This window comes from Uranotaenia lowii, chromosome 1 (genome assembly GCF_029784155.1).
Source record: "Uranotaenia lowii strain MFRU-FL chromosome 1, ASM2978415v1, whole genome shotgun sequence".
NCBI classification, from domain to species: domain Eukaryota; kingdom Metazoa; phylum Arthropoda; class Insecta; order Diptera; family Culicidae; genus Uranotaenia; species Uranotaenia lowii.
The window spans coordinates 48,678,538-48,700,542 of NC_073691.1; the positions used below are offsets into that span (position 1 = coordinate 48,678,538).

A 22,005-nucleotide genomic window follows, 5' to 3' on the forward strand; every position below is an offset into this window, starting at 1 on the left:
TTATTTACTGGAGTCGAAACCATTTCATTCAATCTGAGTATCAGCCTTGCAAACCTGTGCTCATCTTACTAACAACGAAATTTCCATGATTTCACGATTCTTATAATTCTCAATTAAGAGAATCACTCGAATACGTCTGTCGCTCTCAAGAGTAGATCAATGACTGACTTGTGTTTTTTTACACTTCGTAGCCTATTTTCCACTGTTGCCACATATTTGTTTAAAAAAATTTCTTAAATTTAATATTTTATTTCGTACATTCTTCATCTCACCTCTAAAAAAATGTTCCTCGATTTTTAAAAAAACCATCTGGCAACGAAAATTTTGTTGCGACACAAATTGCTCGTTCGTTTTACGCATTTGCAATGGTATTGCGTCTTTCAAACGAAAATTTTTAAGTAACACACATTGCATACTTTTGATGAGTTAACACTTAAGACTTTCAGATAATTTTCAAACCATCGTATCTTTTTTACTATAACTCTAATCGTGGTGCAGTTTCGGGTGAAATGTTTGTGATGATATTAGCTTTAACAAAACTAACATTAAAAACATATCGATCACTTCTGGAATAAGCTATTGATGAGAAACCACTGCAGCTATTCGTTTGATCGAAACACTTTCTACAAAGAATAAAAAGATAATCTTATCATAATTCATGAACAATTTTTTTTTTAATAACTCGATGTTTTTAAGAAATATTTTTATTTTATTCAGGGTATCTCCCATTTGCCGGCGCATAGTCATGATATTGTTTATCCCACATATAGGGGAGGAGCGGGCTATATGCACCTACTAAGCAGAACACTGATTTAATCAAATATCACTTCGAATATGTGTACAAAAACTGTATACAAGTGTGCGGGCATCTGTTTTCTATACAATGGAGTAATTTTTATGTTGAAATTTTCTTCTGTTTCCAAGAAAACGATTTTATTGTAAGTGTTGTCTAAAATGCCGAACCTCAAACCGTGCGGGCTAAATGCGCCTATTTATGTTTTGAACAAAATTTCTGTTTTTTGGGCAATATTTCCGTATAATTTCATTGAAACTGGTAAAAAGTAATAATTTCCGTACGACAAAGTTGAAGTTTTATAAAAATTTATGTATATTATAATTTTGTGGAATAAAACAAAAGTTAGGGTTGTCATACTATGGAGGCAGTTCATCCATGAGAAAAACTTTATCAAATCTGTCTTTAGATCTTCAATTCATTCTTAAGATGTCATTCAGAGCTTAGATTTGAAGGTTCAGTGATAAAAATCATTTTTTTATTCTATTTGACCTGTTATTTTAGGATGGAGGCATTTTACAAACATGATGGGGGCATACAAAAGCACTTTATTATTCCACTATATAATCATTATTAAACGTCCACAAAAGCTGAAATATGTTGAATTTCTTAAGTTCATTTGAGTGAGAAACAAAACCCATCCTAGTTTTTGTTTTAAACTTCTTTATGTATAATTTTTAAAAGTCGAAATATTACATCAAAGTTTATCAAAACCTTGTATGATTTTTTAAATTTTTTTGAGTTTGTAAATTCATGAAATTCTTTCTTGCCTTATGTTCTAAGCGTATCACCTTCAAAATGCATTGGTCAGATAAGCTGTCTAGTCAGCCATTTCATCAAACAGCCGTAGGGTCATTTAACCCAATAGGCCCATTTAGGAAACCTTTCCCCTACGTCGTGTAATCTGTTCTTAGGTGACTGAATCCTTTTCTATCAATTTCCGCTATTCACTTGTTGACCTCCAAAATTTTTGCTTTTTAGTACAGCCCAAAATAAACTTTCCGAGTAGACTTCGATGCCTGAATCGATAGCAAACAGTAACCAAAATAAGTTATCAATGCCAAAAGCATAGCATAATTTAGCATCGCATATTGCCCGATGGCAAAGTTAAGTTTTATTGAAGTATCATACTGAAACTTAACTTTGCCATCGAAAAATGATACCAAACCAATACCTAAATAATGCATTGACCAAAATGAAAGCACTGTTTGTTTCGGTGTTTTTTTTTTCAAGATAACAAAACAAGGCATCTTTTAGGTTTCATTTATTACTATAAGGAGTATTGACGAAAATTGGCCTCAGCCATAACCTCAAATTTTGATTTACTGGCGGCCTCACCAGTGATGCTAGGTGCGTTACTAAAATCAGTATTTGCTTGCTTTAAACTAATTATAATATTTCTGAATTCATTAAATTTTTCAACTATCAACAGCTTAACGTTTGAATTCATTACGGGGCGTCCCTAAATGGATTAAGATAAGCCATCTTTTGCTAATGTATTTTCAAGGTGGATTCAAATCATCTGATATATATTTTCATATACAGCTCGGTAGATTAAAAAAGAGTTGTTTCTAAGTTCTAAAGGAATGCAAAATCATTCACTGTTACAAACAAGTAAATTAATGAAAGCCCCGTCTATGTTGATTTTGAAAATAATCGCCTACATGCTCTGATTATTTTAAACATATCCACATAATTTGCTACATCGTTTAAGTGTGCGATACAGTAATGATGCGTTTAATTTCACAGTCGAATAAAAATCTACGGGAAGATTGCAAATTCTTAGCACTCATGAAAAGGTTTTTAATAGCAATGCAATTAAAAAAAATATAATCATTCTCCAAATATCAATGCACTTGGCAGCACTGAACACCCAAAAAATCAAAACACGATCATCTGTGTATCGCTTTTCCACAGGGCGAATTTGTCGATATTAGTATCGAAAAATCGCGTTTATCGTGCGCCCTTCTCAAAAATCGATTCTGTTCTTCCATGGTTTGAGGTTAGGGCTGAGGCCTCCTGCTAAAGTGGTGTTCGTGCAGAACTGTCAATATATCCTAATAGAGCAGAAAAGTGAGATTACACAGAAAAAATTTTTGACTAATACGTGTCACTGAAACTGCAACCATTAAAATAAACCAACCTGTAGTTAACAAAACCTGTAATTGAAAATTGTTTTCCTTGAAAGTTAATGAAGATTCATTTATCATTACAGCAAATTTCCTGTAATAACGTTGTACACTGAAAATTATTAGGTTTTATTAGAAGATTTTTTACATTATTTAAAATGTTATTTTTAAATCTTGAAATATCTGGTTTTTCGAAGGCTCACAAACAAACATCTCTCCTGATCAAATTTTTAGCATAAAGGAGCAAATGGGGTGTTTTATAGGAAATTTCAACTTTTTCCTTTGCTTATGTTCAGTTCAAGTGTTATTTTTTGGTAATTTGATGATATTTTTTGGGTATTGAAAAAAAAACGGCGATTTACCATGAAAAAACCCGTATAGTAAAAATGGCTAAAACCCTATCAAATGGTAAAATTTGAAGAAAAAATGAACATGGGAACAGTACGGGGACCTAGGGAATTGCATGAAGGCAAAATTTCATTTGTTTTTAAAGCAAAAAATAATTGAGAAATTTTTATAATTTTCACCCCTAGCTGTATGCAGCAACATTGTCCATCTATTGATAATAAATGTTTATGAAAAAAAAAATTAAATTTTTTTTTTGTTTCGATTATTGTCGTTTTACCATATTTATGGCATTCGCGACTTTATCAACGTTACAGTTGGCGGATAGTTATTGAAAAACTTTTCCGGTACAACTGTGTTCGATATTTACTCTTGGGCTCGAACTCACGGACATCGGCTCAGGAGACAACAGACTTGCCAACTGAGCTATATCACAAGCCCAAAAAAAATTTTAACAAATAAGTTTAGTCCTACCAAAAATTACTGTGATTAATCTTCTCGTTTTTGGATTGATTTTTTTCGGTGATTCAATGAATTAACTGCCGTGTAGTTTACGTTTCGGTTTACTTATTTTATTTCAACCATCTTCAGAACTAATTTTATAAAAAATAAACGGAAAAAAAATGTTTTAATTAATTAATATAAACTTTCTCATCTTTCCTATCTACTATGTTTCGCTTACACTAATAGCTTTTTTACACCCGCTGGGGCGGTCACATTGATTTTTTCTAGTCACTGTTGATGCTGCTGCTGCTGCGGCTCGCTGTCGACTGAATGTGTTCCGTTTTGCGATGTAGTTCCATTTCCTCTTTTTTCCGCAGCTTTTTCCACAATCCGTTGTACACGCTCGAGATGCCTTTTGTGTCCTGTTGGATGTTAACTGCACGATTCTCTCGCATCTTTATGTGCAGTTTTTCAGCCTGTAGCTAGGCCTGTAGCTTTCTGTTTTAGACGCACGGTGGTTTCGTGTTGTTTGATGCGTTTGGCAAGAGTTTGCGACGTTTGTCCGATGTACTCATTTCCGCAAGCGCATGTGATGGCATAAACGACATTTGTTTGTTGCATGATCGGAATTGGGTCTTTAAGTTTCGTAAAGATGTTGGACTTGATTTTGTCGCACGGCTTAGGAGCTGCAATCAAATTGTGCTTGCGCAAGATTTTCGCAACTTTCTCGGTCAGACATGGTATGTACGGCAACGACATGAAACGGCTACCGTCGGGTATGTGTTGCTTGTTTTCGCATGTTGCTAGCTCAGCATGCGTTGGAAAACGGCCCCGGTCATGTGTTTGATTTCCCGAAAACGAGAATTCTCGAACGAATCCCAAATACAACACAATGCCGTACATACCATGTCTGACCGAGAAAGTTGCGAAAATCTTGCGCAAGCACAATTTGATTGCAGCTCCTAAGCCGTGCGACAAAATCAAGTCCAACATCTTTACGAAACTTAAAGACCCAATTCCGATCATGCAACAAACAAATGTCGTTTATGCCATCACATGCGCTTGCGGAAATGAGTACATCGGACAAACGTCGCAAACTCTTGCCAAACGCATCAAACAACACGAAACCACCGTGCGTCTAAAACAGAAAGCTACAGGCCTAGCTCAGCATGCGTTGGAAAACGGCCCCGGTCATGTGTTAGATTTCCCGAAAACGAGAATTCTCGAACGAATCCCAAATACAACACACCGTCGGATAGCTGAAAAACTGCACATAAAGATGCGAGAGAATCGTGCAGTTAACATCCAACAGGACACAAAAGGCATCTCGAGCGTGTACAACGGATTGTGGAAAAAGCTGCGGAAAAAAGAGGAAATGGAACTACATCGCAAAACGGAACACATTCAGTCGACAGCGAGCCGCAGCAGCAGCAGCATCAACAGTGACTAGAAAAAATCAATGTGACCGCCCCAGCGGGTGTAAAAAAGCTATTAGTGTAAGCGAAACATAGTAGATAGGAAAGATGAGAAAGTTTATATTAATTAATTAAAACATTTTTTTTCCGTTTATTTTTTATAAAATTAGTTCTGAAGATGGTTGAAATAAAATAAGTAAACCGAAACGTAAACTACACGGCAGTTAATTCATTGAATCACCGAAAAAAATCAATCCAAAAACGAGAAGATAACAACAACGGTGACTTAAACATTTAAAGATACTGTGATTAATGTTTATGCCTTCTGTGCTAAACGGCAAAATAACAATAATTTTGAAGATGTAGATGTACGTTAAAACCATAGTGATCAAAGTTACCCCGAAACTGGAAACCCCTTCCAAAATATTCAAAAATGAATGAAAAAAGTGATCAAAGTTCCCCCAGTTTACGGTACAGGAAAACAATTTTTTAAGTGTTGAAATTTGAACTTAACTGAAAACAAACTTTGTATTAATTTTTCTGTTATAGAAAAACAAGGCATCGTTAAGCTATCATCGAATCGATAAGAAATCAACAATTAAAATCTATCTAAATATTTTGGTTACACTAAACGTTTTTTGATACCTCGTTTAGCCAGCCTTTTCAAAGGAGTTTTGAGGGGTCAACAATGCCAAATTTTCGTTCTTTGGAACACTATGCCCTCAAAAGTCGTTTAAAAACGTTGGCTTACAAGGCATTATTAAGGTTTCGGTTAAACCTACACGCATAAACGAGATATCATTATACGAAAAGTGAGACCCAAATTTTTAGCGTTGTACCACCTTTTTTTCGGGAAAAGTGATACCACATTTCACTATCACTATCACATTTCACTATTACTGATAGCAAAATAAAATATAATTTTGAAATAAAAATCTGCTGGGGTTACAAAACCAGATCAATATACAGATGGTATACGAAATCTGTCACAATTTAAAGAAAAATCTGTCGGTGTCGTGACTTACGGAGACAAAAACTTGCTTATAAACTCTGTAAGTTTACATATATTGTCCCTTGCTAAAATTTGCATTCAACGTACATTCTTGTTGTAATTTCATTTCTAAGATGATCCGTTATATGTGAAAATGTGAATTTGAAAACGACCCCACCGTCCCACTGAGCCCTTCTAACGCCCCCAAGGGGGCAATAGGGACCACTTTGAAAACCACTGCTCTAAACCATGTTTTCAATGGAATGTTTGCAAGCTGAATCTGACAAAAACGGAGCAAAATCCTCATGAGAATGAACTCGAAGTATAATCGATTAGTTAAGATTGTAGCAAAAACAGCGATAACCAAAGTTTTCCTTTTGAAAATTGTTATTATTTTAAAACAGTTATATATGAAATTCGTTAATACGGAATAATCTAATTGACATTTGCCTTGAGATGTATTTTCAGATTTCATAAACTATATGATAGACTGAAGTTAAAAAGTCATCGTCCGTGTTCTGAGTGCTTTGATAATTATAATTTCTCTCTGGCTTTTTTACATTTTTGAGGTTTCATAAAAAGTATAATTGTTTTAATCTTTAGCTAATCAATCAATTTTTCATGTCAGTCTTCAGATAGCCTTTGTCCGTATCACTCAAGCCAAAGTTTAAAAATGGGAGTGGGCCGGGGCTTCCCGAACAACTTATTTCAAGTTCTTGTTCATGTTCCTCTTTCGGGGCATCAAAACGGGGGCTATCGATCGATTTTACGACAATGGCGGCCATTGTACCGACGAGCTAGTGAAGCTCTAATCAAACTACAAAAACCGACCCATGTAAGCAAAGGCAGCAGCAAAAACGGTATACATAGGTACACACGAATAGAAGCAGGATTTCTGCCATGAAAACTACCCTTCAACTGCAACTACGAAGCGTTTCAATTAGCAGAACAATAAAAACATTCCCCATTACGTCCCCTTTTTTCCTTACTCTCCTCTTTCATTCTGGGATGAGTTGAAGTCGTCGAAACGTCTACTTACACACAGGATCAGCTTCTGAAAGGAGTTTGAAATCTGGAAATCCATCCTTGACCAAGGCGGTGGAACACAAATAGGGGAAAATGGCGGGGAGTTGCATTACCCGCAGCTGTAAATACACACAAATAATGGCGAAACGTGCATTATCGCTATCGACGTGATCGACGTCCCCCTCTGGACCGCACCTCCCCAGAAAGTTTACGTGTGTGTATTTGTGTGTAGCTATAATTTCAACAAACGTCAACAATAGTTCTCCACCCACCCCACCCCCATCAGCTACTGGGAGCTCACAAACTACTGGGTGAGTGAAAAAGTTCTAGTTTCAAGCCAGCGCGCGTGAACGCCGCACCAAAACGAACAGCCGCAAACTCACGCGTGGGATTTGAACCTCCGCTAGGGATCGTAAAACCGGTGATTTTCAAGATCTATTCGTTCGTCGCCTCGCTCATTTTGGTACACCGAAAAAACTCTTCACATGAACGCTACGTGAAAATGTACATGGATTTTTGTCACCATGAAAATCACGTGAAACCTACGTGAATTTCAGGTAGCAAACAGAGCTAGTAGGATTTTTTCGTATCTTATAAAAAAAAAACTTTGTGGATTTTGCAAGAGATTTTATGTTTTCAAGTTAAGATACATTTTTCAATTTCACTTTTTCACTTTTTTTCACATTTTCACTTTTTACACTTCACTTCACTTAAATCAACATCAAATTCTCGCGAAATAGTCGTTATTGTTTGCCTTCTTGGTCGTCCTAGCTGCTCAACTTCGAATTCTGTTGTAAAAGCAAAAGATATAAATAACTAATACACAACCATTTTTAACTTCGTACCAAAAATCAGGTTCCTCATCACTAAGTAATGTTATTCCTGACAGCACCAACAGTTGGAGCTACGCCATATTCAGAACTGTTTTCTTTCACATAAATGTAACGTGAATAAGCTATTTAGAGTTACGTGAACATCACATAAAATGCACCAACTCCGTCTACACTTAGCGGACTACTGGACTTTCACTTAAATCAGATGTGTATTTGTTTTGGCAAATACAACTATGTGAATTTCACGTAGCAATCAAGTGGTTTCTGGGTGGGTTCCAAGTGCATCACGTAAATCAAGCAAAAATTCACGTTATCAACCCCTACGTGAAAATCAAGGTGAATTTAACGTTTGATTTTCGGCTGAGTGTAGTTTTACTAGCCGGACCCTAAAAAAATTTTAGAGAGAGAAAGCAAAGAGGGAGAACTCCAATATTTGAAACGTGTGTCGAAGCTGTGCGGTACACTCAAGTAAGAGAGCGTCACACGCCTTTTTATGTGACGGGTTTCCCCAGGAAATTCACCCGTCACCCCTTTAAAGCAGCCCCGAAATGCAGTCTTCGGATTAAATATTTTTCATAGTTTAGACTTTAAGAAAAACCGTTTTCAGAAGAAATCGACCTAAGAGGACCAAAGTTATTCATGAAAAACTGGATTTCATGTTTGAAAAGACATACACCGTCTTAGCCGATTCAGGCTTTACAGACAGAATAAATGACGTGGACAACTTAAGATTCACATTTAACACCCAGTACCGAGATAGGAATCGAACCCATGCCATCAGTGGACCAGCGATTACCGTCATACCACGCTAACCACTCGACCACCGAGACGTAGGGGAGGTGCGGGCTATATGCGCCTATTAAGCAGAACACTGATTTAATCAAATATCACATCGAATATTTGTACAAAAACTATATACACGTGTGCAGGCATCTGTTTTCTATACAATGGAGTAATTTTTATGTTGAAATTTTCTTCTGTTTCCAAGAAAACGATTTTATTGTAAGTGTTGTCTAAAATGCCGATCCTCAAACCGTGCGGGCTAAATGCGCCTATTTATGTTTTGAACAAAATTTCAGTTTTTTGGGCAATATATCCGTATAATTTCATTGAAACTGGTAAAAAGTAATAATTTCCGTACGATAAAGCTGAAGTTTGATAAAAATCTATGTATATTATAATTTTATGGAATAAAATAAAAGTTAGGGTTGCCATCCTATGGAGGCAGTTCATCCATGAGAAAAACTTTGTCAAATCTGTTTTTGGAACTTCAATTCTCTCTTAAGATGTTAGTCAGAGCTTAGAGATGAAGGTTCAATGATAAAAATTATTTATTTATTCTATTTAACCTGTTATTTTAGGATGGAGGCATTTTACAAACATAATGGGGGCATACAAAAACACTCTATTATTCCACTATATAATCATTATTAAACCTCCACAAAAGCTGAAATATGTTTCATTTCTTAAGTTCATTTGAGTAAGACACAAAAACCATCCTTGTTTTTGTTTTAAGCTTTTTTACGTATAATTTTTAAAAGCCGAAATATTACATCAAAATGTATCAAAACCTTGTATGATTTTTTAATTTTTTTGGAGTTCATAAAAATTAAATAAATAAGTAAATTCAATTCAATAAATAAGGAGTAAATTCATAAAATTCTTTCTTGCCTTATGTTCTAAGCGTATCACCCTCAAAATGCATTGGTCAAATAAACTGTCTAGTCAGCCATTTCATCAAACAGCCGTAGGATCATTTAACCCAATAGGCCCATTTAGGAAACCTTTCCCCTACACGTGTTCCTCCCGAAAAAAATTTCTCAATAGCTTCTATTTCAAATGCTCTTCGCTCTTTTCACCACCTTAGAATTTTCTTCTGATCTTCTATCCGTCTTTCATTTCAACTCTTTAACCCTTACCGATAAAGCCGCAAATTAATTTCATAAAACAAATTCCTGGTGATTTCTCTTCTCAAATATTAACTCTAATGCTATATCATCTGGCGTCTTTAACCAGCATTTCAATCATTTTTTTATGTGAGTGTGACAGAACGCATGAACGCTAAAGATAACGGTTCGAGATCAATTTTACGATTCTGATAAATTTGAAATAAATCGTTCGTACCATTTATTCCCCTTTTCAGATACCGTCACTTTTTTACATAAACGTTCATGTTCCGTTGTGGAAGAAAAGTTTAGTATTATGGTTATGTATACAGAGATAGTCACTTTTTGTGGGTCCGTAGATGTACCGTATGAATTGTTACTATACAGTTTTTTACTATGCGAGGACTCAAGGCAAGAAGAACGATTGTCAAAGGCAACAATTAGATGAAGATCTAGTGGAATGAGATAGCTAAAATGAAGGACGAAGAGCGTGTGCGGTGCCTAATAAGCCATGTTACAGAAAAAATCGGAATTCCTTCGAAACTGTGACAAATAATTTTGTACGTATTATTTCTTAAAAGTTAAAAGAAAACGCATTTGTATAAAAAAGATCTATCTGAAGCAAGCTTTAGCAATCATTGGCTAAGTAGAGCGTGTTCCTGTGATCATGGAATTTGAAAAGCGTAAGTTGAACAAAGCCAAATCAAATATATTATAATGAAGTTTTATTTTAAAATTAAGGATGAATGATCATACCTTATAATATTTCAAGTTCAATGATTTAAGGTGGATATAAGTAGTCTACCGGTCTAAGCTAAGCTAAACGCAATGAGTATGTGAGGACAATGCAGAGGACTGAACCAGCTGTCAAATCGCATATAAACGCACCGTACCAAATTTTTGGTACCCAGAACGTCAGTGTGGTTCCAGAAATTTAACACTTCACCCCATAACAGACTCGAAATAGGGTAACATTTTGGTTGCCAAACGCATCTGTTGTTGTCATACCGCAGATTTAGAATCAATTTTAACAAGGATTATGCTGAAAACTTTGCATTTTGTGCCCAACCATAATTTATAAATGTTGCCATAGATCCCTTTGATTGACATTCCCTAGCCGCAGATATCATTATAAGGATCATTAAAAAATTGCCTCCTGTATGCACGGAGAAAAAAGTATAGTATTTCCAACAATAATCCACTTCTATTCAATCATATATCTGATTGCTTCTCCGCTAACTATAATTATTAAAATTTCAACAATACATATAATAGACAATCTGATTGATTTCGTTCAGTCAACAGTGTATATAATACATTCAACTATTGTTGTATGATTAATATTATGCATTCAACTATAAATATAATAGATTCAACTTTAATGCACGGTTGATGTTATACATTCAACAATAATTATAATAGAATCAATTATAATTATATAATTGATTAAATTATAAATATGATAGATTCAACTATAATAATATAATTGATTCAATTATAAATATGAAAGATTGAATTATAATATGTACTATGATTGATTTAATAATATGATAGATTCAATTTTATTTCTATGATTGATTCACTGAGGTCAACTATAAATATTGTACATTTAATTTCTGTTTGTATTGGAAGTTATCATATCTGAAGCACTTTTTCGGAATAATTTATTGTCTACGTTTTATTTTCTTTTAATTTATTATTTCAGCATTTTACATTTAGTTCGTTTTTGCCACCATATTGCTAGAAAACCTGACCGGAAATCCCGATAACCACGTACTGGTTCCAAAGCTGTTGTTCTTTTTGGATCTTGATGCATGGTTGCCCAGGAAATTGTGCGTCTTAACTAATCGGTCCCGGAAGACGTCCGTGCTTCTCCACCCGGCGAAGATTGACCTTTTGGGGGGGGGGGGAATTTACTCAATATCATGACATAAATCTATCATACGCTGACTTACCATAATGCTAGTTTCCTGTAGGATCCTGCCAGGATCATGTAAAAGAACGTCGAGACCCACGGCGATTTCCTGGGCAGCCAGAGTATATGTATTTTTTCCAATTCCAGGAACTGTCGGCCTTCTACACGACCGCTGCCACGAACTGGTAGAGGAAAATGTTTATACATCACCGGAGAGCGCTTGCGTTTTGCCACCTATGTCAGGAACTATCGACTGAGCCCTAAAACAGCGATACGATCGCTACAGGGAACACGTATTGTGTCCCACACTTACTATTTTTTTTTGTTTTTGCTGATGAACACTATAGTATTCAAGTAACACAGAATCTATCATAACAATATAGTTTTATTTGCTATATTTATGGTTCAATACCTAGAATCAATCATACATTTGTAGTTGAATCTATCATATTTACAATTGAATCAATTATACCACTACAGTTTAATCTATCATATTTACAGTTGAATCAATTATACCACTACAGTTGAATCTATTATATTTATAGTTGATTGCATAAGGTCAATCAGCAGTTTGTATTTGAATCTATTGTATTTATAGTTGAATGCATAAAATAATTCATACAGTTGAATGCATTATATTGATAGTTGATTGCGTAAGGACAATTAGAAGTTTCTAGTTGGATCTGTTATAAAAGTAGTTGAATGCGAAAAAATCAACTGCATTAAGAAAGCATATGAAAGCGTGTCGTACGTTTCTCGGTTGGAAATTTTCTATTGACAGTAGTTCTCGTTTGCTAGTCACGACACGCATCATTATTTAAAAAAATATTTCTTGTCTTCATGATGTAGTCATTAACTTCAGCTTTCATATGCATAAGGCAAATATTTTTTTGGACGTGTAACATATGAACTACAGCAGTTTTCGTGAGGCATGTTTTTTCGGATTTTTTTTCTTTCATGCTGAATAACGAGAAAACTAGTAACTTTAGCTATATATAATGTTCTAAACATATTTTACTGACATTACAAGGTTTCTTTTGATGTAAGTTATGTTTAAATCGGTCCAACACGCCAAAAGTTATAACGATTTGAGCTTGTGGTGTCAAATTGACACCACAAGTGCTGATTAGGGTAATGAAATCTAATGCGGATGAGGGTTAAATCATATTTCCTGATACACGCACCTGCTTTTGAGAGATTTTGACATTCTAGGCAGATTATTTTAAATTTTGGTTTTGTGATTTTAAATTCTCATTCTTAATGAATTGCTAATTTTGGCTTAGAATATTTTTCTACATTTTACTAAAAAATCAGTATTATCATCCCTAGTAACAATGCATGGCCAATCCCCACCCCTTCCTCTTTCTAAACTAGCTGCTGCCATCATTACTAGTTCGTCAACCGGCGTCCGGGGTCGCCACAGTTTTACACTGCGAGTTTTGTATATAAACAACCATGATGGGTCCCCTAACTTCCATCCTTTCCGTTCCTTTCGGTTCCATTCCTATCGTGTGCATAGAAAAGCAACGGCACCGGCTCGAATGAAGAAAAAACTATAAACATGTTAGCACATAGAGCATGCTAGAACCACCATAGGGCGCCCCCGTTTTGCGAACGAACGCGCCGCGTCGCACAAAGTTCAGCGATAAAAAAGGAATGCAATTCCACCACCCCATTCTCCCATACCGGGGTTCAGTAGCGCCTGCTGCGAGCGCGTTCTATATGCAGTTCTATGATGCCGGGTGCCACGTTCAGAATCGAGGACCAAAGCAACCTAGGAACCGACTGACTGACGAGGGGTTCTCCAACGAGTGAGTGTGCTGCCGAACCGAGACGAGGGGTTGCAGTTGCAGACCACACCCTCTTGCAGTTCTGATTGGTCGCCGAGACCCCCATGCACGCTGCATAGCACACGATGTGGCCCGGGATCGAGAGCGAGAGGAAGTGAACAACTGGCTATCGTTTTTCACCCTCCCTGTTCCCCTTTCTAGCCTCTTGGCTAGAAAATTTTCCCTTAACATCCACCCTTCCCCATTTCGATGTAGAACGCTTTGATGGAAACTGATGCCAACCCGAAAAACAACGTGTGGGAAGTGATGGGCTTCGAGTGCACCGGAACTAGAATTCTAACAGTGAGACGCCCCACTCTTCTAGCTTTCCATACACCCAACAACCTAGAGCCGTCCGAATGTTGAAAATCAACACGACGACGACGAGACGGTTGCAACAACTACTCTACGTCAGCTAGAAGCGCAGCAGAACTCGAACTCGCTCTCTAGACCGTTCTCGACTAGTCCTTGGTAGTGTGGTGACTGACGTTTTACGAATGGACCGACAACCGACCAGGAGAGCAGCTGCTAGTTTTCCATTCCACCCTCACCCCCAGAGTTTTTCACCCAGTTGCAGGCAACACACGCGGAAAAACACGTTGTGCATTTTCCTCTTCCATCCGACACAACTGGCAGCAGAACGTGGCCTGCGAGGATTCTTCCAATATGTATACTCCCGGACATGGTAGGAAGGTAGTGAGGAAAACTTTTGGGAGCCTGTCGTTTTTGTTTTGTTGCATTTTCTGCTCGATTCTGGATTCGCCTTGTTTGACCGGTGTGCCGGTTTTGCGTCCAGTTAGTCGGCGATGTCTCGGTCTTTGTTTGGAAGGGGAATCAGGGATGCCAATTTGTGCAAAGTTTTTAGATGAATTTTTGATCAATTAATGATCTTCAATATACATGTATGTATGCAGATAAGGGCATCTGTATTCGTGGTCTATTCTTGGGTCTAATTTATACAAGAATTGAACCAAAGATATTAGATCCGATCCAATGAAAATACTGGCAACTGCACTCGTGTTCCATTAACTGTCAAACGGTTTAGAACTGCGTCAAATTGGATCCAAATCTTATCAGTTTTGGATCAATCTTTATATCAGCTCTAAAAAAAATTGGGTTGAAACTGGTATAATAGATCACCAGTGCGGTTGCTCGGGTCGGATTTTGGTTCTAAACCGGCTGTTTGGACCACGGATACAGGTGCTCTAAAAATGAATATTTTTCTGACTGTTTCCTATAGACTTGACAAGCCCTGAATGTTCGCAAACATTTTTTCCTTCAATGTACAGGTGTATCCATGATGCTAAATTTTCATAAAGAATTTCAGCTGCTGCTGTCCGCAAGCTTCAAAACGACGCATTTTTTTTTTTTGAAACCTTTGCGACCCATGATCTAAATTCTTGATTGAATTAATTTTCATGTAAATTTATTAGTGATTTATTTTAAAAATTTTACTTGCAATATCACCAAAACTACAGGTGATAGTCTAAGGGTGATTAATTATTTGAATTTAAGACGCTAGAATCTTCCGAAATCAGTCATTTAGGCATAGACACAAAAAATGCTGCTCCCTTGTGTAATAGATCCTTCTATGTTTTATAGCTGGATCACTCAGAGGTTTTTAGTTGAATCATTTGTAATTATAGTTTAATCCATATGCTCAATTCCAAATTTATAGTTCAATCTGTTTTATTCTTTCTAATTAAGTTTTCGGCTACCTTATGAGTCGGGAAAGCCAAAAACCTCAAATTTTCAAAATTTCAGAGTAGAAAAAGCCACATAAATGATTTATTGTTTTTGTTTTTAATTAAAAAAAATCAAAGTATATTAATGATCAATAAACAGTAGTTTTGCCAAAATAACTATAAATCTATTTGGATTTTTTTTAAATCTGAGATTTTTCTATTCAATCAGTTTCTGATTACCATTAAGTGCATGGCTTTCTTCCGGATCGTTAACTCCTCTAACATGGTTTGTTTGTATATTAATTTTAATACGTTGGCAAATATCAAGTCAAGAAAGTTTTAAATGCATATAAAGCTCAAATGAAAACTTTGGATGATGTAGGGGAAAGTGTTCCTAAATGCGCATGTTAGGTAATATGCGCATACAGCCGATTGACGATATGGCTAGAGATTCATCATATCTAATCAGTGCAGTTTGAGGGTAGTACGCTTTTAACACATGGCATGAAAAAATTAAATTGTTATATAAAGTCGAAAAAATTTAAAAATTCAAACAAGATTTTTGTCAGTTTTGATATAATATATTGAATTTTAATTATCGTGCGTACAGATTCGGTAAACGAAAATTTTAATGGTTTTTCTTTCTTATTCATCTGGAAATCGGAAATTCAACAAATTGAAGCTTTTGCAGAGTTGTAGATGATAAGATGTTGGAATACGAGGCAGGTTCTGAATGCCCATATCAAGGCAGGTTAAATGCCTATATCAAGAAAAATAGATTATTCTTATAAATTTTTTACTTCCTATCATTTAAACATTAAATCTACGCTCAAATCACGATCTTACAGCGGAAAAAGAAGAACTTCATACTGATCCGATAAAAATACAATATGAACAAAATATTACCATGAAATATGGCCATATGGCATACTTAACTATGTTTCATGCAAAAGAACTGGTGATGTAAAAAATTTCACCAAAATTTCAGCCTTGACGTATGCCTAACATCCGTTTCTACCATTTTCAATTAAATAATTTCAAAATATTGCGAGTGTAAATGAAATATAGCTTAAAACATAAATATGCGCATTTAGCCCGCCGGTTTCGGAAATCGGCTATTTTGACTTCTTTTATTATAAAATTATTTTCACAAAAACTGTAAGAGATTTTAACAGAAAAATTGCTCTTACGTATAGAAAACAGATGTCCGCTCATGTGCATATAGTTTTCAGGCTCCTATCTATCGGAATATGGGAGAAAATGAGTGTTTTCCTTAATATGCGCATATTACCCGCCTCTCCCCTAAATGTGAAAGATTTGAACATATTTACAAAAGCAGAATATTCATAAATTCTTTGGCAGAGAGAAGCTTTTAAAATAACTAAGTGTAGGGAAATTTTTTTATAAATTATCAAGCTTTTAAAGACATTTCCCAGATTTTTTTTAAACGAACACAACCACAAACAGGATCTCAATGAAACTTAATGTTTTCTCGAAGAGATTCCTTTTTACTTAACTCTAATCGTTCATCTTCCGAGGACATGATGCCTAGCATCTTACAAATGCTAAAACCACCAACCCACAGAAAGTGCACTATGTATGCCGTGACCGAGTTTTGATCTAATGATCGTTGGCTTAGTCACGAGCTGCGGTAGATTAAACCCATCCTTTCCAAAATCTAGAAAAGGATTGGTCGATCTTTCTAACACAGATTTTCGATTTTTTTTATATTGCTTCTTTAGCATGGAAAAAATCGATAAGAGCAGTTTATTTTCGATTCAATATTTCGGACATAAGGATTCCTTTTCTTGCTAAGCCGAGATATTTTAATCCAATTTTGATTACCGACTTTATGACAAAAAGTGCCATCTATTGAGTATCTGATCTAAGCTTGCCAGATGATTGCCCGGATTTTTAACACAAAATTTGAAAATGGTCCAGTCTGCTCCGGTTCGGCGAATTTATTGAAAAAGTCCGGTTATTACCCAGATTTTTCACAGAAATACTCAAATTGAGTTTTTCCAATGATTCATTTTTGCGCCCAAGAAACGAAATTTTAAGCCTTAAGTACGATTCAAAATGTGCTGATGGGTTTCGATAAAAAAATTGATTCAAATTTTTTTAGCTCGGGAAATTAGCTCGGGATTGTACGAATTATGGGTTAAAATTTTGAATTAAAATGCTCAGATTTTCATAGGTTTCTAAATAAAATGGCCTTTCCCGGATACGCGTGGGAAAAATTCTAGTAACCTTAATCAATACGATATTGGAGTTTGATTGGCTTTATGGAGTTTTTGTATGGAGATTTCGACACATCTTGTGTACCCACCTTGTTTATCTTGAAAAGTTAATAAAATTTGCTTTCCCTTGTTAAAACTGGAAAAGATCAAGTTATCAGAGATCGATCTTTCAGCTCCGATGTTTTAGGTGGATCGATCCCCCGACCGTTTAGCTAAATCGATCTAGGAGATAGATCCTTTCTATAGTGTCCATTTCCCGGCCATTTTCCCGTTCCCGGGAATCGGGAAATTTGGTGGCATGTTTCCCGGGAATTCCCGGGATCCCGGGAAATACTCAAAAACATGTAAAATATATGGACTTCGATTCAAATATAGCTTATCGAACCATTCGTGCATACAATCCCACAATGTGTTTAAAATGTACTCTACATAATGTGAAAAAAGGAAAAAAGAAAATTGAAAAAAAAAGGTTTACAGACGAAGATCGATAGCTTTTAGAAACAGATAAATTTCGGACATATAGATAGCCAATGTTTATCACTATTTGTTTGATAATTTAACCTTTTTTCGTTTTTTTTGAACACTGCCTTATTGCTCTTTATATAAAAAAAACGAAATCTTCTTCATTTTAAAGTTTTGAATTTTACCTGGCTTTCAAAGCCAAAGGGAAACAAGTGCATAAATGCACATAAACCTGCTGCGCGATTTTTCAAATATTTTTCCAAGTGTTGTGGGTTTTTGTTCAATGAAAACGGTGTGGAAAAACATATAATCTTTTTAAACTTATCTTTTTCAAAAAAAAAAAATGCACCAAATGGCTGCAAAATGTCTACTGCCACAGGAATGGGCATTCTTAAACTTTATTCTTTTGTGAAATTCAGGGATTGCCAAGCTTCAAAATGGCGATCTAGAACTGAAAACTCGGAACCAGATCTTCATTAGAAACTATTTAAAATATTTAATATTCAGATTCACAAGTCGGATGGAAAAATTCAAATAACGATTGAAACCCAAAACATCACAATTTTATTTAAAGAACCATAGTTGAAGGCTCTGAAACATATTTCACATCTTGCTTCACTATTAAATTCTGATTTGGAATTAAGAATTTTTGATTTGAGAATATGTTTAAATTTTTTCAAGAAGTTTTCCCAAAAAAAACAATAATTTCATCCTCAAATAAAAAAAAAGCCCAATTTATTAGAAAATGAGTTAATCAAAGATTTTGAACATCAATAAAAGTAATTTCTGTATATCTTTGTTACTTGAAGCTCCATGATACAATTTTTACAACTACCGTTTTAATGATTGTAAGACATTTAAAAAAAAAATTAAAACGAAAAATTAATGAATAATGAAAATGAAAAAAAAAATTATATTATTTTTTTTTCTTACATTGTTTTGACGTAAATTTCATAGAAAAAATCAGTTATCAAACCGCCATCCCCCAATCTTAGAGTGCAAAAAAGTGATAGCGAGTACTAAAATTATAAAATTTGATTAGGGTTACGTCGAGGTGCTTAGCGGATGATTTAAATGCGCCACTCCGAAGAGATCATCCCCCTGTTTGGTGCGTGCCCGGCTAAGAGACCCATCAATAGGGTGGGTGTATTCTGTCAGGCCCTTGATTACCGATCACCCTACCGTTCCTCAATCCGTTGACCCTCAATCAAATATCCCCAAATAATTACCGGAGAAAACCAAGATAAGAAGACAAATCCTAAGTTAGTCCCGAAAATACTAACTGAATAAGAAAACAAGTTCCTTAGAATTTCTTCAACCGACCCACTTTCCCCGTACAAGTTTGCTAAGATAGCGTAGAAGGCAGGAAAGGGGCAAAAAAAAAACGACGGAAGTCAACCTAGACTTCCAGTAAAAGAACCACGGAACCGGAAAAAACGATATCTTCAACTCCCCAACAAAAGTCACCAAAGAAAAACTACATAAAAATGTCTTTCAAAAACGAGCTCTATTAGCCATAAAAATTGATGGCGGTTTTGGTTGTAAGTGGGATTTAAATTTTTGTGTTCAGGATTTTTCCTACTCTGCTACCTTACATTTTCATTAGGGTGGTTTCCCCTCTAACGCTCAGCGCTCGCAAGCGCTGCCTGGCTATTTGTTTTCCCTCAGAATTTGTTAGGAGTGCAGCTTGAAACGTTTACTTGGCCAAAGTCATAGAGAATTTATCCTAGGAAATTCTTATCTGATCATGTGTGCAAATTGGGGTTTGGTTCAGTTGCTGAGAGGGGATCTACGTTTTTGGTCACATCCTGAACTGAGGTCCAAAGGTACTTTTCGGAAGCCTGGTCAGGACCATCCACGTATTTGATAAGTTGAAAAATAATGTTAGAACAAGTGTTGTGACCTGTGTGTTCAAATGTTTTAATCAAAGCTACATAAAATCAGATTCTCAAAAGAATTGTTTTGAAAGCGGCGAAAATTAAAGAATCTGGTTGGTTGGGTAATGACGATGACAGCGTTGAATTGAGGGGTGGGTTCCTCTAAGTGGTTTTGAGTGAGGCGCATGCTTACCAGTCGAAGGTAACTAAGATAAGGGTCTTAACCTAAGAGTGCCTAGTGCCTAAGATTTTGTGTAATGAGAAGAGCAAATTTATTTGCAAACAAACCAGAGAAAAGTCTAAAAAAAATCGTTGAACTGCTGCTGATTTATAGGCAGCGAGGAATTGTGAACCTGAACTATGGTGAGATCGTTTCATTATATTTTTCATACCATTTAATATTATTTCAATTGTATATAAGAATGTTCAATTAGTTGCCAGCTGGCCGGGTATATACACGGATGCCGGAATACCCGAGTAAAATTTTAACATTAACAATGTTATAAATTTTCAACTGGCTGAGTAGCTGATTGATTCGTTCTCCCAAAATATACTTACATAGACACGAAATACATTCACTCCATAACAGTTCACACGAAGCCATGGTGCCGGGTATGGTATAAACTGCATTGGAAAAATAATGCAAATAAAGCCATACTTTGGTCAAACTGCGGTGAATCCGTGCATCCATGGTGGATTACCTACATACATACAAACATGTGTGCAAATTGGGGTTTGGTTTGTTTGGGTTGATTGGTTGGTTGTTGGTGATAATTATCGAATTCCAATCATCAATCATGTGCGCGCGAGTTAACGACACGGCTATGTGAGAATGGGATCATATTTTCCAGACTTAGTCAGAAGTCTGGATAGTTGGTTCCCATATGCCACTAGTCTGCTGAATTGCTTGTGGGAACATAGCTAGAAGTCTGGATCATCGGTTACCACACGATCGTACGTGCTTCCGCGAGTGGCGAATGTAAGCAAGCATTGCAGGATTAGGTTTAGGTATTTATAAGAGTGATCTAATAATAATAATATATGGGAGAGGAATACATGACGAAGGGGTTCAATTTTTGCTGAGTACTCACTCGGTTGGCTGCTCAAACCTGTTATTTCCCCGGAAATTGGATGGTTTTCCGGAAAAGTTGTCCTGGGTTCTCCAATGGGGTGGAACAATCAATCCTGGGTGGCCGTCACGCGTATGCCGTTTCGCCGATCTACGGTGTGCTCGTCAGACGAAACGTACCACGAGATGTTGGGTGGTTTGATGATCGCGTTCGCTTAGCGTGGATAATCTTTCCTTAGACCGTCGTGTTCGGCTTGCAGGTAGATCGGTACCTCCAGTTATCTATTTTTAACAATTCGATTAAAAAATACCCAATATGCTCAAAAATCGACAAACCAATTACCCTTTATACAGACGATAAATTTCACTTGAAAACTTTACTGCACTTTTATTTGCACTCGGAGGGATCTGAGGGAAAATAGTAACTTAGTCAAATTGTTGAAAACGTGGTTTCTTCATTACTAGTACCTTTTTGTACTATATCACGCGCGGTATACAAAATTAAAACCGATCCTGCCTACTTCACAGTCGAAGGAAAAGTGGTCAAGGGATCGCATTAGCCGTCAGATCAAATGAGCTATTGATCTTCGGGATTGCGTAATTAATAGCGAACTAATAATTCCGAAATTTCCCGAAGAAAATGTCTTCTTACCCAAACCTTTCCCTTTCATCCATCCGAGGGTTCGTTCTCGGGTGTAAGTTCGGGTGGAGCGATATCGAAACCCCGGTACACCAATACAATCATACTATCCCCGTGATGGGGTTAATGACCGGGCAAGCACCAATCAGCTGGTGATTACAGGCTTCATCCAAACATGCGCTATGCGATTACACCCCAGTTGCAGAAAAAAAATATCTCATTTGAATGCCCGTTCCTTGGTGACGTCATACTTGGAATTCCCTTGGGGTTTACGTCATTGAGTGACTCGCCAGAAGAGCGGATTTGAGTTTCCCTAAAGATTCATATGACGTCACTGAGCGACTGGTGTTGCGAAGTGCAAACTCTCTGAGTAGTCGCATTCTAAAAATAACTGAGAGCGTGCTAGAGGTGCTCAAGCAAAATGTA

At 36.3% G+C, this 22,005-nt stretch overlaps 1 protein-coding gene across 1 annotated transcript; it reads left to right on the plus strand.

The window, feature by feature from the left end:
* The first annotated feature begins 4,603 nt into the window (after positions 1-4,603).
* LOC129759825 (uncharacterized) lies at positions 4,604-5,161 on the plus strand. Its single transcript, XM_055757360.1, has one exon. It carries the CDS (start codon positions 4,604-4,606, stop codon positions 5,159-5,161), a length of 558 nt encoding a protein of 185 aa, XP_055613335.1.
* The last annotated feature ends 16,844 nt before the right edge of the window (positions 5,162-22,005 follow it).

Bases quoted from the DNA above. Each gene is read 5' to 3' on its own strand.
- LOC129759825 (XM_055757360.1), top strand. From the start codon at position 4,604: ATGCCGTACATACCATGTCTGACCGAGAAAGTTGCGAAAATCTTGCGC.